Raw genomic sequence first — 15,803 nt, forward strand, 5'->3', positions numbered from 1 at the left:
TTGGTCCTCTATTTTAAGAATCAACATTTTTCATGTCCCCCTCTTATTTTAATGATGTGGCATCTCAATTGATGATGTGACATTGACATGACAAAGTTGACTAAGAGATGTCAATCTCATGTCAATGCTATATTTTACAAAAATAAGTAGCAACTTAAAAATAATTACAAGCTGGCAAAATGATAAACAAGTTCATTAGCGATTGTAGAAGGTATAAGTGTAACATTGGTGTTTTTTTTTCATGCATTTGCAATAAGGTGAGGATCGATATGTGTATAATAAACAATCAAGGAAGATTTGTGAGGGTGAGAACAGAAAGGATTGAGCATATCCTAGATGTGAAGATTGGAGAAGTTATTGGGCTGTTGAGTGCACTTAAATGGGTGGATGAGCTTCGGTTGCGTTATATGGACTTTGAGGTGGATTGCAAAAGAGTGATAAACGATATTTACAGCAACAGAACCTACAAACTCTGACTTTGGCGCTATTTTAAGCGATTGTAGAATTATATAAGCTACAAATCTTGTTAACTCTATTGTTAAGTTCATTAGAAGACAAACAAATGAAGTCGTTCATAGTCTTACTCAAGTGGCTACATCTCTAACTATTTTCTATAGTTTTATCAATATTTCAACATGCATTCTGATATTATTACGAATGAAATGAAATATTTTACCGTAAAAACAATTACATGAAATATTTTTATCAAACCCAAAAGAAAGAGAAGTTTGATCAAATTATATTGAGACCTTGTTTTTATATCTAAATTTATAAACTAAATATTATTAATCATAGTCAAACCCTTCTTATATTTGTTTACATCGTCATGTTGAATTTAAATTATGTAGTAAATAAAATTCTTTTATTAAACACCTGTATCTGAACCCATATATGATATATCCAATCACTTTTGTAGGTAATTACTAATTAGTACCTGTACATACTATGGTTGCAGATACATTTGTCTTGGTATCTATTTTCGTCCTTATTCATGAGATTGGTATACTTTCAATAAGCTCCTCTTCTTATTTTTATTTTTTTTTTTGGAAATGACTCCTCTTGTTATTGATTTAAAAAATAAAAGACCCTCTTATTAGTACAAGGATATCTCGAGTTTGTATCATACCAGGCGTAGTGCTTGCTCATAAATTGGACCCTGTGGCTGCCAAGGGTCTTCCAATTTATGAGCAGCGAAGTGGACTATTTCGTCCAGAATACGCTTCCTCTCCCCTTCTAGCTGAAGGATCTCTTTTTGAGATAAAACAAGGATAATGTATATTAGTACCCAGTAAATCATCTGATCCTTCCACTACTGAGAATTATTTTAAAAAGTGAACCATTTTTTGGAGGGTCGCCTTATATGGACCCAACAATTATAACTCTTATGAGAATTATTGCATCATTTACTCATAGGTAAATTCAATACTGGTATTATGCTATCTGATATACAACATCAAGCTAAAGAAGAAAAGTCACTTATATTAACATCAAACTTCAAACACAGCACACAATAACCTGGATTATTGATGAAAATATATGCCAGTGCACAAGTAAAAAACAAAAGATACGCACTGAAACCAAACTGTGAAAGATCTAGATACAGGCATCTTACTAGTCAATATAAGTTTTGTATAATGTAAAAACATGCAAATGTAACTAAATATTTGTACATAAGCTTCTATTTGTGCTTAACTGCTTCTCCCCTAATTTGAATCTGTATGTACTAGGTGACGGGTTGCCCGAGAAGTAGAGTAAGATGTGATTGCAGAACCTGTCACGCTCAGTGAGTGCTTAGCAAACCCGAAGCTCTTTCTCGTTATCAGCCACACGGTATAGAAGAATCCAATCCAGCCTGGTTCACATTGATTTCCATGTCCAAGGAACATTAGTGTTATCCCACAGAATAAAAAATAAATAAAAAGATAAATAGAAACATTATAGAAATTCATCAAGGAAATGTCAAGTTGCAGTTAAGTTATAGGTGTCACATAACCTCCCCCCTTGAGGCTGTCATCTTCACATAAACAGTCTATGGTGGTTTATTAAAACTATAAGGAAGGATCCTCATCAGACAATGCTATCTATTGCAACTGTTTGGACTGGTAAGAGCATAACCGTTTTGAGTATTTGCTTTATTTTTCACTAGAATCATTCTGTTAGCTGTTATTTAGCACTAGAATATCTCTATTAGTTATTAGAATCTTTCTATTAGTTATTGCTTCCCTAAAAAAGGGGCTTTTGATTGTGACCAATTCATCTTTATAAGCCCTAGAGGTTGAATGGAAATAACAATCAGAACTTTATGACCAAACTATTCCTCTTTATTCTCTGCATATTCATTAGTATTCTCAAAGGTTCATATTAATCAAATACCATTCATATTTTGGTATTTCTGGTGTGAACTAGATTGTTACCAGATCTTCCCTAACAATCCAAACGGTCTCACGTTTGAGTAAGGGACACACAACATTACACTTCCCGTGTTAATTAAGAAAATGTGCAAAGAACCGGTGCGATTATATGCAAAATTGTAAACATCCATTTCCATTTCAGGATGTATATGGAAAAAGGACGGAAAAAAACTACCATTACTGGCAGTACACTCCTCACATCACATGTACTAAAGGAAAGGACAACAAACTACTCAAGTCATTATTCTCGCATAATAATGTCGGTCCAGTTGCCACAAAAGGATGTACGTAGTTTATATGACTTCAAATCTATGTTTATAGTTTTATTTAAACTCTTGATTTCACACGACTAATAAAAGAATTCGAAACAACATACTGGCAAAGAACATCAAACCTCATAACCAATATCTAGACAATAAAGGATAAAAGGGTGAGGAAGCCAAACAATTTGTTACCTGAGATAATCAGAATAGCCACAATTGTCCAAAATGTAGTAACAGAAATCACAAATATAGCTATTGATAGTGATCCAATGTATATAGCAGTAGCACATACAAAGAAAAGAGCCAAGAACCCTCCAGCTGCAGCCAAAGACATCAGCAGCGATATGACAATGGCATTTATGGTTGCAGCCAGAAAGAAAAGCGTAAATACAAGCAGTCCTGTAAGAGAAACAAAAGATACTGTCCCAACCTGCAGTAAAAAGGGAAACAAAAATCATGTGCATTCCAAACAAAAGATAAATTTATCATTCGTCTTTTCTTTGATTGATATGCATATCATACATGATATGCATATCATACAAACAAGGGTGAGAGTTCGATGCCTCAAAAAATCTATTCATCATGCATATCATATCAGAAGACTTTAATTTTTTTTCTTCTTGGAAAGCCAAGAAAGGTATAAAAAATAAACATATAATTATCATCATACCTATTTGAATTATACACATATGAGGCGGAAAAAATAGACTATCTCTGTTAAATTTAGGGGTTGAAACTTGAAAACAAATATAGTCCAAATAGAGACTAATTTCAGAAAGCAACAATTTTTCAGGAAAAATTTTGAACCTAGTTTAGTTATGCATTATGATCACAACAAAACTAGAATACACCAAAACTAACAATCATGAAAAAATCTTGCATCCTTGGAAATCTAATGATTATACCTTGCATGTGAACAAATCAATAAACATGATTCATGAATGCATAAAACATCTTCTATGCATCCTTACTTAAACCCTCTATGTTTGATTTGTTTCATTATTTCATCGTAGTTGATACATTTTAGTCAATCACTACATAAATATTATATGCCTTATTTACTCTCTTTTCTTATCAAGTAACTTAGTGACTAAAAATTCACTCTTTGAGGTGAATAATTGGGGAATTATGGGTTCGAACCCCGGCCCTGCATATATAATGTGTTGTCCTATCAACTAAATTATGCCGACGGAGACATATGTCTTATTTACTCTATTGTCTACTTTTGAAAATTGAAAGAGTTTAATTTTAATACACCGTCACTCAATCACAACCAATCATATGTCCGATTTTAAAAGTAATCGCCATTAAAGTCAAACGTTTTGAATGAAATCACCATTATGATTGATTGATCAACAGTGTAAAGCTAAACGATCTTAAGTCTTAACACTTCCAGATTATATGAATTAAATCCAAGATTGAAAACAGAATACAGCGAAGAACAATGATATATTTATAATTATTGGTGGAAAAAATTTACATAAAAAAAAAAAAAAAACTAAACAATGAATCAATCCAAGTTAAAAATCAACTACACACAGATTCACCTACAAGATCAGCGATGGAAAAAACAAAATTAATTCAAAAGAAATGCACAAAAGAACTGAAACTAATCATATCGCGATCTAAAAACTGTTCAAGAATTTCTAAACAGTGAGAAAACTCGATTCAATCAACGCATCACCAAATTGAAATATTCCTTACAGAGATAACGAGGAGAGCGCGGAGGGGACTTCCGCGGCGAGTCCATATGATAACATCGTTCGCGGAGTTTTTAGAAGCTTCTGGAAGAAGAGGAGTATTATCGGCGACGGAAATTTTGATCCGGTGAAGTAACGAATTATCGTTAGCCGGTTCTGGAAAGAGAATGGCGGAAACGAGACGGTTAAGGACTTGAGGCAAGGTTTGTGATGTTACTGGTTTAGGTTTACTGTGCTTCAAGTTATCGAGTTGTTCTTGTTCGTTTTGGTGTTCCACGTAGACGGTGTTGCCGTTGGAATTGGAATTCTCCTCCGCCATTTTCAGTTGGAGTGTGATGATGATGTGTCAGTATTAGAGAGAGCGAGAGAATGAAGAAAGTGTGTTAAAGAATGAGATTATCTAATTACTAGTACATCAGATTAGTGGGTCCTGAGATTTGGTTTGATTTATAAAATGTCTTCATAATTTTATTTGATTGTGATGTCATGTGGGATGACTGAATAGAGGAGTAACAACGACAAGTAAGCACGTCGGCAACTCATCTTGTGCCTTTACCTTCCACGTGGACGGTTATGATTATTACAGCAATCATAACAAAAATAGATTAATAAATTTGTTAAAAAAAATAGATTAATAAAAATTAATGTAAAATTTAGACTAATTTTTGTTGATATATTTTTACTTATATTTTGGGATGAGGCAATTGTTAGTATATAAAATAAAATGTGGTTGGCTTGACAAAAAAGTAAATAAATAAAATGTGGTTGGATTGTATTTTTTAAGAGTTTAAAGACTACGCATTGTCGCTGTAAATTAATTTTACACTGACAACCAATAAAAATGAAGTATTCTTCCATATCATATTAAGAAAGTGGGGTTTAGTGGGGTGATGTGGCGGAAAACATTGTCGATATTGGTTGATAGTGTAAAATTATTTTACATAGTGCATATTCTTTTTTCTATTTTTTAAACATCAACATTTTATAATTTTTAATAATATATAATTAAAGTTATTAATGGTTACCAACAATTAATTGGTCCAAATGGTAAGGGTTTTTGTTCCTTTAAACATCTGGTCAGGAGTTTGATTCCTGACTCATGCGTACCAAGAAAATTCGGTCGGGAGGAAGAATACACCTTGTGTGCCCCACAGGTTCCCCGAAGAAGATTAGTCATCGCTAACGACGGTTGAAACTTCGTATCAATATCATGATAACAAAAAAAATAATTAATTTTAAGATTTTAATAATTTTTAAGACTTGAAACTAACATGTGTAAAGCGAAAGTCGCTAGCTCATTTTAAGACTTTGAGGCAATACCCATCTTCGATGGCCTAGGCTAAGGGGAAATTGGCTCCAAACTAGATTGGATTAACTGAACCGTACGATAGATATGCACCATTATCACTTTGTTGGGACACGTGGGCGCCCAATTTTGCCGCCTAGTCACCAGCTAACATCCATCTATAGGACCGTTGGTCAAGAGAAGGTTCTAGATCCACTAATTCTTCTCCTATATAAGCATGTGTTATGCGTCAAGTCATGTTATGTCTTATCTAACCCTAAATATCTCTCTCACCTTCGATGTCTACTGAGTTAATCATCCGAGTGTATGCATGTATCACCCCTCCTTCGCAGCGAGTACATTCACCAACGATCCATAACGAAAGACTCGCTACAACACATCTTCCATATCTCAGGTGTGAAAAAATATATATTTATGCTAAATTATTTTTTAGATAAGTAGTATAGTTGCTAGAATTTAACTTTTAAAATAAATAAATAAATCATGTGTATGTGATTCGAATTCCGATTACATCATATAAAACATGATGTCTATACTAATTAAGTTTGAGGTAAGATAGCCAGACTTTATGCTAAGTTTTACTAAATAAAAGTTTATGTAATATTTTTTTTGGTAAACAAGGCTAAGAATACAAGAGAAAAAAACAAAAGACAAAAAGAAGACTAGTCTAGACTATGAGAAATAAAGTTTCTATTGCATCATTTCTAAGAATTCATGAACGATATTCGAAGGAGAGGCATTGCTTGAAAATTTTGCATCTGAGGAGCCTCCAAGTTTTGCAAAGAAATTCGCGCATTGATCGTCTTCTCTAAGAGTATGACAAAGTGAAACATTGTATTGAGATGTCAACTTCTTTATGTTTTGGATCAAATCTGTGTGGATATGATACTTCGAATAGTTCTTTTATGAAGTTGATGTAGTGTAAAAAATCTGAATAGCATATAGATTCATCAAAATCAATGCATATGACCAACATGAAGTCCTTGTAAATGATACAGTTTTCCGCATATGTAATGTAATAATTAAAAGATTTTATTTACCAAAAAGAATAATAATTAACAATAATTTTCAAATACTTATGAAAATTAGTCACAAAAGAAAAGATAAAAATGAAAATTATAAAAGAAAAAGACAAAAAAGAATATAAAAATACACAAAGCTGCAACAAAAGACCCTGGAGGCTGAAGACGCCGCAACAAGTAGCGGTGACAACAACCACTACCTCGCTCGTCCCGCACCGGTAAGGGTTATATGATTTCAACACCCTTTTCTTTTTCATTCATTCATTCAATTTTTCATACTCTATACTTTCGATTTCAAACAGGGGAAAAATCACTTTATCCTTATTTAACCACCAACAAATCAACAATGTCAAGTTCATCATGCATACCAATGGAACAAGAAAATCACAATCACGGTATGTTCACAATTCATCAAACACACAACACCGTCATTTGTTGCGTATGCTCATCTCTAATGAAACCAAACCCTTCCAATATATGCGCTAAATGTTTGATTGCAAAAGAAAACATCACATTAGGGTTATTCAAAAAAGTAACCCTAATTCATTGTCCAGAATGCAAAAGCTATTTCCAACCACCAAACACATGGATCAAATTACAATTTGATTCAAAAGAGCTTCTAGCATTTTGTTTAAAAAAGCTAGAAAAAAACATGAAATCCAAAAAAGTTAGGTTAGTTAATGCTCATATCATTCCCACCGAACCAAATTCGAAGCGGATTAAAGTTAAGGTTTATGTTCAAAAAGAGGTTTTGAATGGAACAATTATGGAATGTTCTTATGATGTTGAATATGTTCAACATAGTCACATGTGTGGAGCTTGTACTAAAGTTTTTGCTAATCCTGATCAATGGGTTTCTGTTGTGCAATTACGGCAACATGTTTCACATATGCGGACTATTTTGCAATTGGAACAAGCTATTTTGAAACATGGTGTTGCTAGTAATGCTTTGAGGATTAAGCAGATGGAACAAGGGATTGATTTCTTTTTTACTAAAGAAAGTTATGCTAGAAAGTTTTTGGATTTTATAAAGGGGCAAGTTCCGGTTAAGATTTGTGATAGTAAGCAACTTGTTTCTCATGATACGAAGAGTAATGATTATAGTTATAGATACACTTTTTCTGTTGAGATTTGCCCTGTTTGCCGTGAGGATTTGGTTTTTCTACCTCCTAAGCTTTCTTCGAGTTTGGGACATCTTGGTCCTATTGTGATTTGTACTAAGGTTACAAATGTCATTTCTTTGTTTGATCCGATTACCTCGACGCGGTTTCTTTTAGATGGTGATATGTATTGGAGGGCACCGTTTAAGTCTTTACTCACTAGTAAAGAGTTAGTGGAATATATTGTGCTTGATGTTGAGGAGGTTTATTCGGAGGTTGCTATTGATGGAAAGAAATTTGGTTTGGCTAATGCTGAGGTTGCTCGCGTGAAAGATTGGGGAAAGAATGATACAAGATTTAATATCAAGACTCATCTTGGTTATCTTTTGCAAACTGGTGACTATGCTCTTGGTTATGACTTGTGTGGGGCGAATATTAATGATGATGAGATTGAATTGGACGAGTACGTAGGCGGTGGTGCAATTTTAATAAAGAAGAGATATGAAGAGAAATGCCAGAAGCGATGTAGGAAGCCTCCGCCGTACTTAAAAGATCTAGAAGAAATGCCTGATATGATGCTTGGCTTATCATTAGGCGGTGAAGAGCTACTTCCTGATCCGTTTTACCAGCAGATGGGTAGTCTTCATCTAAACGACGAGGAATATGAGGCGAAGAGGAGAAGGTGAGCAGGATAACTTCATGGAATAAACAAAACTCAATTCTATCCTGATATAGAAATTTAGGGAATCTTGGTTTGTTTATGTCAAGACTGTTTTTTTGTTTAGGTTGTTTTAATTTGCAATTTCTCTTGATATTTATGTTTATTCCAAGGACGAGAAGATGGTTATTTTTCATAATATAGTATTGATACATATAAGTAGTTATGCTGATGTTATCATGTTAATATTTCCTTTACTAATCTCTTAAAGAAATCAGTGATGTTTCAAAGAATTAGAATCCATAAGGATATTGAACTTTCTCATGTATTGAGTCAATGAGGTTAGAAGTGAATTACTAGTATATATGAATATGGCCTAGGCCTATAAATGTGCTAACCTTGCTATCTCCCATGTGCTAATTACAATCACCAGCTCTATTCTATTAATGTTCTTGGTAATCATTGCATTTTTTGGGTCACTAGCCATGGCAGCGTTATCTTTCAGTGAGCTTAATATCTGTTTTCATATAAAAATCTGCTAAAACAGTTCACTAAAATATTCGTATAAATTTGCACAAAATTCCAAAATTAGTAAATATTGGTATTTGATGTCCTAATATCCTAACCATAATCCTAAAATTAGTACATATAATTAGTTATGGTGCTGTTATCATGTTAATATTTGTTTTTTAATCTTTTAAAGAAACCAGTGATGTTTCACAGTATTCAAAGAATTTGAATCCACAAGGATATTGAACTTTCTCATGTATTAAATGAATGAGGTTTATAAGTGAATTACTAGTATATCTATGGCTTATAAATGTGCCAACTGTGTCACAACTTCTAACAGAAAGATAGCTAGCTATTTCCCATGTGCTAATTACACTGACCAGCTCCATTCTATTAATGTTCTTGGTAATCGTTGCACTTTTTGGGTCACTAGCCATGGCAGGGTTGCCTTTCAGCGTTTCTGATATTATAATTGCTAAACCATAACGTGAGCTATATATCAGTATTCTCAAACTGTTTTTATACAGTTAAGAATTTCATATAAAAATCTACTAAAACAGTTCATTAAAATATTCGTATAAATTTGCACAAAATTCCAAAATTGGTATTTGATGTCATAATATCCTAACCATAATCCTAAACCCATTTCTTTTTGGTACGACTTGTCCATTCAGATTGTTTTTCTACTAAGGTTGCAGAAAATTGCATATTCATGTCATAATTTGGTACTTGAGTTTGTATCCTCTATAGATAAGCATTATTGAACTCTTTAATACCCTTTATGTGTCTATCCTTAAGTTGTGGTTAAAGGTAATATCCGGTAATATTAAAATCAGCCGCAACTATTTTTGCAGCAACAAAGTATGAGACATATTCGTTATAGAATGATACTAGTTTGCATTAGGTGAGCCGTAACAGTTCCAATTTCCCAAATTCTTTATATCGTTAGAAGCTACCTTCTTTTAATCATATTTGCAGCTTGTTAGGTAGAAGGTAAGGTACCGACTGTTCACCTTATGCTTCTCTAAGTTGGTTTAACTAGTCACATTCCCATTGATTCACTTTCCTATTGCCAAAATTCCTCTTAATCTCATTTGTTAGTATAAGATATTGTCTCAAAGCCCTCATATTATGTTTGATGGAGTAATTTAGGGAGTGGTGTGTTTTTAAGAAGTGTTTAAACTGGTTTGGGTTAAATTACATTATTTGGACAATTAGTCCAAAGAATTTATAAAAATCCAGGAATTTAATAAAATGGGTAATTTGAAATATAACCTGATCAGAGAGAATTTGAGAAATACATTGTTATTTTAATGATTCTTAAGTTGCATAACTTCTATTGAATCTCTGTTGTGTATGAGCCAACTCAGTATTGTACTATGAATTCCAATTTTGATTGTTTCCGAGTAGTTCTTTGCTTGTCCTCTATATGAGCCAAGTCAATTGTTGGATACTGATATCCTAGAAGTCCGAGGGTGAATGGTGTTATGTTATGTGGTTTGATTTACAAACTTTTTATATTATGACTTGGTGAATGTCTAATAGTATATTGTGTTCTGCCTTCCTGTAAAGATATCTATAAACATGGCGAAATTTATTTTGTAGAACTTTGAAGTTTTGAATGCTTAATTTATTGTGTCGTGTATATCACTGTGTTCTGCTCTATGTCATCTCTGTTTCATTGCTAGCAGTAAAATGAAAAGGTTCTTTGTTGAGGTAAAGAGTCTTGCACGATGAGGTAGTGGTTGTTGTTACTTGTTGCTGCTACTTACTAAGGTTACATATGTCATTTCTTTGTTTGATACGATTACCTCGACTCGGTGTTTTTTAGATGGTGATATGTATTGGAGGGCACCATTTAGGTCTTTACTCACTAGTAAAGGGTTAGTGGAATATGTTGTGCTTGATGTTGAGGAGGTTTATTCGGAGGTAGCTATTGATGGCAAGAAATTTGGTTTGGCTAATGCCGAGTTTGCTCGCGTGAAAGATTTGGGAAAGAATGACACAAGATTTAATATCAAGACTCATTTGGGTTATCTTTTGCAAACTGGTGACTATGCTCCTGGTTATGACTTGTGTGGGGTGAATAGTGGTGATGATGAGATTGAATTGGACGAGTACGTAGGAGGTGGTGCAATTTTATTAAAGAAGATATATGAAGAGAAATGCCAGAAGAGATGTAGGAAGCCTCCGCCGTACTTAAAAGATCTAGAAGAAATGCCTGATATGATGATCGGCTTATCATTAGGCGGTGAAGAGGTGCTTTCTGATCCGTTTTACGAGCAGATGGTTGGTCTTCATCTGAACGACGAGGAATATGAGGCGAAGAGGAGAAGGTGAGCAGGATAACTTGATGGAATAAACAAAACTCCCTTCTGTCCTGATATAGAAATTTAGGGAATCTTGGTTAGCTTATGTCAAGACTGTTTTTTCGTTTAGGTTTTTTTTTTTAATTGCAAATAATTTATTAATAAGCACTACAAGGTACAAGATGTACCAAGAGGCAAAGGTTACAGCACAGAGTTCATACATAGAACCCCACAAAACTATATCAGATACAAGAAACAAGCCAGGATAGGACAAAAAAAAAAAAACCAACAAGAGCTTCATCCACTATCCCTAAAACGTCTTTATAGCAAGAGAGCAAAAAACTATAGCAGACCAAAAAGCCATAGAAAAACAAAGGCACACAACCAGGCAGTGCGCAACAAAGCTATACCCAGCACAATCAGAAGCAGTACGTCATCTTAGCATACAATCCCCTGGGTTCCATGCCCACTCGTAAAGTAGACACGAAGCCTTAGCTGTCTTGTTCAAGAACCATTGCCACGAGAGCCGCTGAATCGGATCCACTGCAGCCTCCACATCAGCAGTACCATTATTAAAAATCCGGTCATTTCTACTTGTCCAAATAACCCAAACAAAAATCCGGTCGTTTAGGTTGTTTGAATTTACAATTTCTGATGTTTTTGTTTATTCCAAGGACGAGAAGATGGTTATTTTTCATAATATAGTATTGATACATATAATTTTCTTAACTGTGGTTATTTTTTAAAGAAACCAGTGATGTTTCACAGTATTCAAAGAATTAGAATCCATAAGGATATTGAATTTTCTCATGTATTGAATGAATAAGGTTATAAGTGAATTACATATATATGGCTTACAAATGCACCAACTGTGTAACAACTTCTAACAGAAAGATATCAAGCTATTTCCCATGTGCTAATTACAATGACCACCTCTATTCTATTAATGGTCTTGGTAATCATTGCACTTTTTGGGTCACTACTCACTAGCCATGTCAGGGTTGCCGTTCATTGTTTCTGATATTATAATTGCTAAAGCATAAGGTGAGCTCAATATCTGTTTTTATACAGTTAAGAATTTCATATAAAAATCTGCTAAAACAGTTCATTAAAATATTTGTATAAATTTGCACAAAATTCCAAAATTAGTAAATATTGGTATTTGATGTCCTGATATACTAACCATAATCCTAAACCCACTTCTTTTTGGTAAGATTTGTCCATTTAGATTGTCTTTCTACCAAGGTTGCAGAAAATTGCATTTTCATGTCATAATTTGGTACTTGCTATTGTATCCTCTATAGATAAGCATTATTGAACTCTTTAACACCCTCTTGTGTTTATCCTTAAGTTGTGTTTAAAGGTAATATCCGGCAATATTAAAATCAGCTGCACCTATTTTTGCAGCAACTAAGTATGAGACATATTCGTCGTAGAATGATACTAGTTTGCATTAGGTGAGCCATAACAGTTCCAATTTCCCTAATTCTTTATATTGTTAGAAGCTGCCTTCTTCTAATCATATTTGCAGCTTGTTAGGTAGAAGGTAAGGTACCGACTGTTCACCTTATGCTTCTCTAAGTTGGTTTAACTAGTCACATTCCCATTGATTCACTTTCCTATTGCCAAAATTCCTCTTAATCTCATTTGTTAGTATAAAATATTGTCTCAAAGCCCTCATATTATGTTTGATGGAGTAATTTAGGGAGTGGTGTGTTTTTAAGAAGTGTTTAAACTGGTTTGGGTTAAATTACATTATTTGGACAATTAGTCCAAAGAATTTATCAAATTCCAGGAACTTTATAGAGTACTTTTCTCTTTAATAAAATGAGTAATTTGAAATATAACCTAATCAGAGAGAATTTGAGAAATACATTGTTATTTTAATGATTATTAAGTTGCATAATTTCTTTTGAATCTCTGTTGTGTATGAGCCAACTCAGTATTGTCGTATGGATTCAAATTTTGATTGTTTCCATTTTCCAACTAATTCTCTGACTGTCTTCTATATGAGCCAAGTCAATGTTGCGATTGTTGAATACTGATCTCCTAACAGTCCGAGGGTGAATGAATGGTGTTATGTCATGTGGCTACATAGCAAGTATTTGATGAGATATTATTGGTTTGATTTACAAACATTTTATATTATGACTTGGTGAATGTCTAAACAGTATTGTGTGTTCTGTCTTCCTGTAAAGATATCTATAAACTTGCCGAAATTTATTTTGTAGAACTTTGAAGTTTTGAAGTCTTAATTAACTGTGTTGTGTATATCACTGTGTCCTGCTCTACATCACATCTATTTAATTGCTAGCAGTAAAATGAAAAGTTTCTTTGTTGAGGTAAAGAGTCTTGCTCTAAGAGATAGAGATAGAGGATATAATTGTTTCTAAATGTGTTATTGCTCCCCAAACCCTGTCTGTCATTGATTAAAGTCAGCATATAAAGTTCCTTTGAGCAGCTCAGCATTTGACCTGATCCTTTTTATATACTTTCTTCAATGTCTTAGAAATCTTGTAAATGCAGTCAACAGTATAGCAACTAATATGCATTGGTTTGATTGTCTTGTATGCAAATCTCTTCTAGAATTCTCAAACAGTTTGAAGAGTTTTCTTGTTTTTTTTCTTCTGGATTGTCATTTATATAAATAGTTTACTTAGTGAAAGCCAAATATTAGGACCATAATGAAAGGACATTGATGCTGGAAGGTATATTATGTGTTTTCATATTTATTTCTTTGCCAATGTAAAATTCAGTATTTTTGCATGCAGTTGCTACTGAGTTCTTGATTTGCTGCTATATTTATTGAAAACTAGTTGATACATTATACACTTATGCTATATTACTGCTTTTGAAATTATGAAGTATATGATCAATGGTAATACACTGGGATTATAGAAAACCACATTTCTTCGATTTAAGTTGCGATGAATTTCTAACTTTGATTTCGCACCTTACATCTCTTAATTAGTCAAGTCTTGTAGGCATTATTTGGCTCTAAGCCATAAATGACCCAAGAACCAATTTCCCAGCTGAAACAACTTCTTTCCATTTCTCAAGTGCAGCTCAATAACCTTGCTTTTGCATCTGATACTGTGAAATGTTTTAGCTTGTTTATGTTGTCACAGTAAGGAACTTTTTATCTGATAGCTAAGTTGTTTTGGCATTAACAACTAGTTATATCAAGGATTAAGTGCAAAGATTTATACCAATGTTGTTGGTGCTCTTTCCCAATTTGTCTTCGAGACGGTAGTTAAGAAAATTAAATCGGTAAATTTTGTATTTGATTATTTTTTTATATTTTTAGAAAAAATTAACTACACAAGTCCTAAACTATTTTATTAAGTTAAATAATCAATTTTTATTGACCCATTTTCCCTTATATTTCGGGTCGCAGAACTGCTCTTGGAGTGTCCAAAAAGGGTACTTGAGGACAAAAGAAGAGTCGGTATCTAAGTCTAACACACCGACCAAGAATCCAATTCCATGCCACTGCAATGAGGAATTTTTAATTTCCAAACATTCTCCTTTTTCTCTTTATTCTTATACCATCCACGTATATAATACAGAGACTACATTCTTTTGCTGTTTTATTTTACTATTATTTTAAACTATAAATATTGATATCTTACTTCAATTATTTTTTCATTTTTTTATTATATTTTCTTAGTCAAAAAAACTATTTTATTATGGCCTATTTGTTTAAGATTTTTTTAAGATAAAATCTATTTTATCATTTTAGGGACCGATTGGATTAACTTATTTTTTAGTTTGTGCAAAATCGTTTAGGTAAATAAATAAGCTTTTATGTGTTATTGTCAAGGTAGTTTATGAAAAAAACAACTTATGAAGATGCAACTTTTGTTAATGAGAACTTATGAATTAAGATAATGCGTATTTTTTTTTTCATAAAATATTTTTCATAAGTTTAAAAATAAGTCAATCTAAATTGACCATTAATAGTATTTTTTATAGTTTTTTAGAAAATTATGTAAAAAAATACTCCGCATATTTTTAGCTAAAAAATGAGTTAATTCTAATAACTTTTCTAGAATATATATTTTTTTTAAACTAAAGAACTTAAGTGTAGGAGCTTCACACCTAAATTTTTTTTTATAGTAAACAAACCGAGAGTAGTTTTATTTATTTATTTATTTTTTTTAAAAAAGTCTTTTTTTTATAGTAAACAAATCGACTAATCGAGAGTAGTTTTATTTATTTATTTTTAAAAATCTCTAAATTTTTTAAAACAAAAATCTGTTTTTCTTTTTTTTGTAAAGCTTAAAAAAACACACCTTATAAATTATATCTTTCATTATTTATAAAATAGTTTATACTAAAACATTTATATATAGTCTTAAAAAAGCACTCTTTTTTGAGTTAAAAAAACATTTTTTTTTAATTTTCACCACCAGTTTAATCTGGTTCGGGTGTTAGTTATGATATCAAGTGATTTCAGTCCCCTCCCGATCGCAGTTGCGATGATCGAGCCGTGGTCCACCCTACCAAGTTCAGCGTCAATCA

General features: G+C 32.8%; 3 protein-coding genes across 3 annotated transcripts; 2 read left to right on the forward strand and 1 right to left on the reverse strand.

Annotated features, from left to right (window-relative positions):
• Positions 1-1,459: 1,459 nt before the first annotated feature.
• LOC123882242 lies at positions 1,460-4,792 on the reverse strand. The gene is made up of 3 exons (XM_045931060.1): positions 4,379-4,792; positions 2,867-3,104; positions 1,460-1,852 (listed from the first exon to the last, which is right to left on the reverse strand). Exons 1-3 carry the CDS (start codon positions 4,691-4,693, stop codon positions 1,704-1,706), a joined length of 702 nt encoding a protein of 233 aa, XP_045787016.1. The 5' UTR covers positions 4,694-4,792; the 3' UTR covers positions 1,460-1,703.
• A 2,024-nt stretch (positions 4,793-6,816) lies between these two features.
• On the forward strand, positions 6,817-8,734 carry LOC123882243 (60S ribosomal export protein NMD3-like). The gene is made up of 2 exons (XM_045931061.1): positions 6,817-6,920; positions 7,005-8,734. Exon 2 carries the CDS (start codon positions 7,049-7,051, stop codon positions 8,486-8,488), a length of 1,440 nt encoding a protein of 479 aa, XP_045787017.1. The 5' UTR covers positions 6,817-6,920; positions 7,005-7,048; the 3' UTR covers positions 8,489-8,734.
• A 2,075-nt stretch (positions 8,735-10,809) lies between these two features.
• LOC123922648 (60S ribosomal export protein NMD3-like) lies at positions 10,810-11,310 on the forward strand. The gene has a single exon (XM_045975343.1). It carries the CDS (start codon positions 10,810-10,812, stop codon positions 11,308-11,310), a length of 501 nt encoding a protein of 166 aa, XP_045831299.1.
• The last annotated feature ends 4,493 nt before the right edge of the window (positions 11,311-15,803 follow it).

The sequence above is a fragment of the Trifolium pratense genome, linkage group LG4, assembly GCF_020283565.1.
Source record: "Trifolium pratense cultivar HEN17-A07 linkage group LG4, ARS_RC_1.1, whole genome shotgun sequence".
Lineage (NCBI taxonomy): Eukaryota > Viridiplantae > Streptophyta > Magnoliopsida > Fabales > Fabaceae > Trifolium > Trifolium pratense.

What these genes read in the sequence shown, in the direction of transcription:
- LOC123882242 (XM_045931060.1), bottom strand. Translation starts at nt 4,693, where the DNA reads ATGGCGGAGGAGAATTCCAATTCCAACGGCAACACCGTCTACGTGGAA. An exon ending in GCGCTCTCCTCGTTATCTCT is followed by an intron (nt 3,105 to 4,378) that starts GTAAGGAATATT and finishes TTTTTACTGCAG; the next exon opens with GTTGGGACAGTATCTTTTGT. An exon ending in GGCTATTCTGATTATCTCAG is followed by an intron (nt 1,853 to 2,866) that starts GTAACAAATTGT and finishes AATGTGAACCAG; the next exon opens with GCTGGATTGGATTCTTCTAT.
- LOC123882243 (XM_045931061.1), top strand. Translation starts at nt 7,049, where the DNA reads ATGTCAAGTTCATCATGCATACCAATGGAACAAGAAAATCACAATCAC.
- LOC123922648 (XM_045975343.1), top strand. Translation starts at nt 10,810, where the DNA reads ATGTATTGGAGGGCACCATTTAGGTCTTTACTCACTAGTAAAGGGTTA.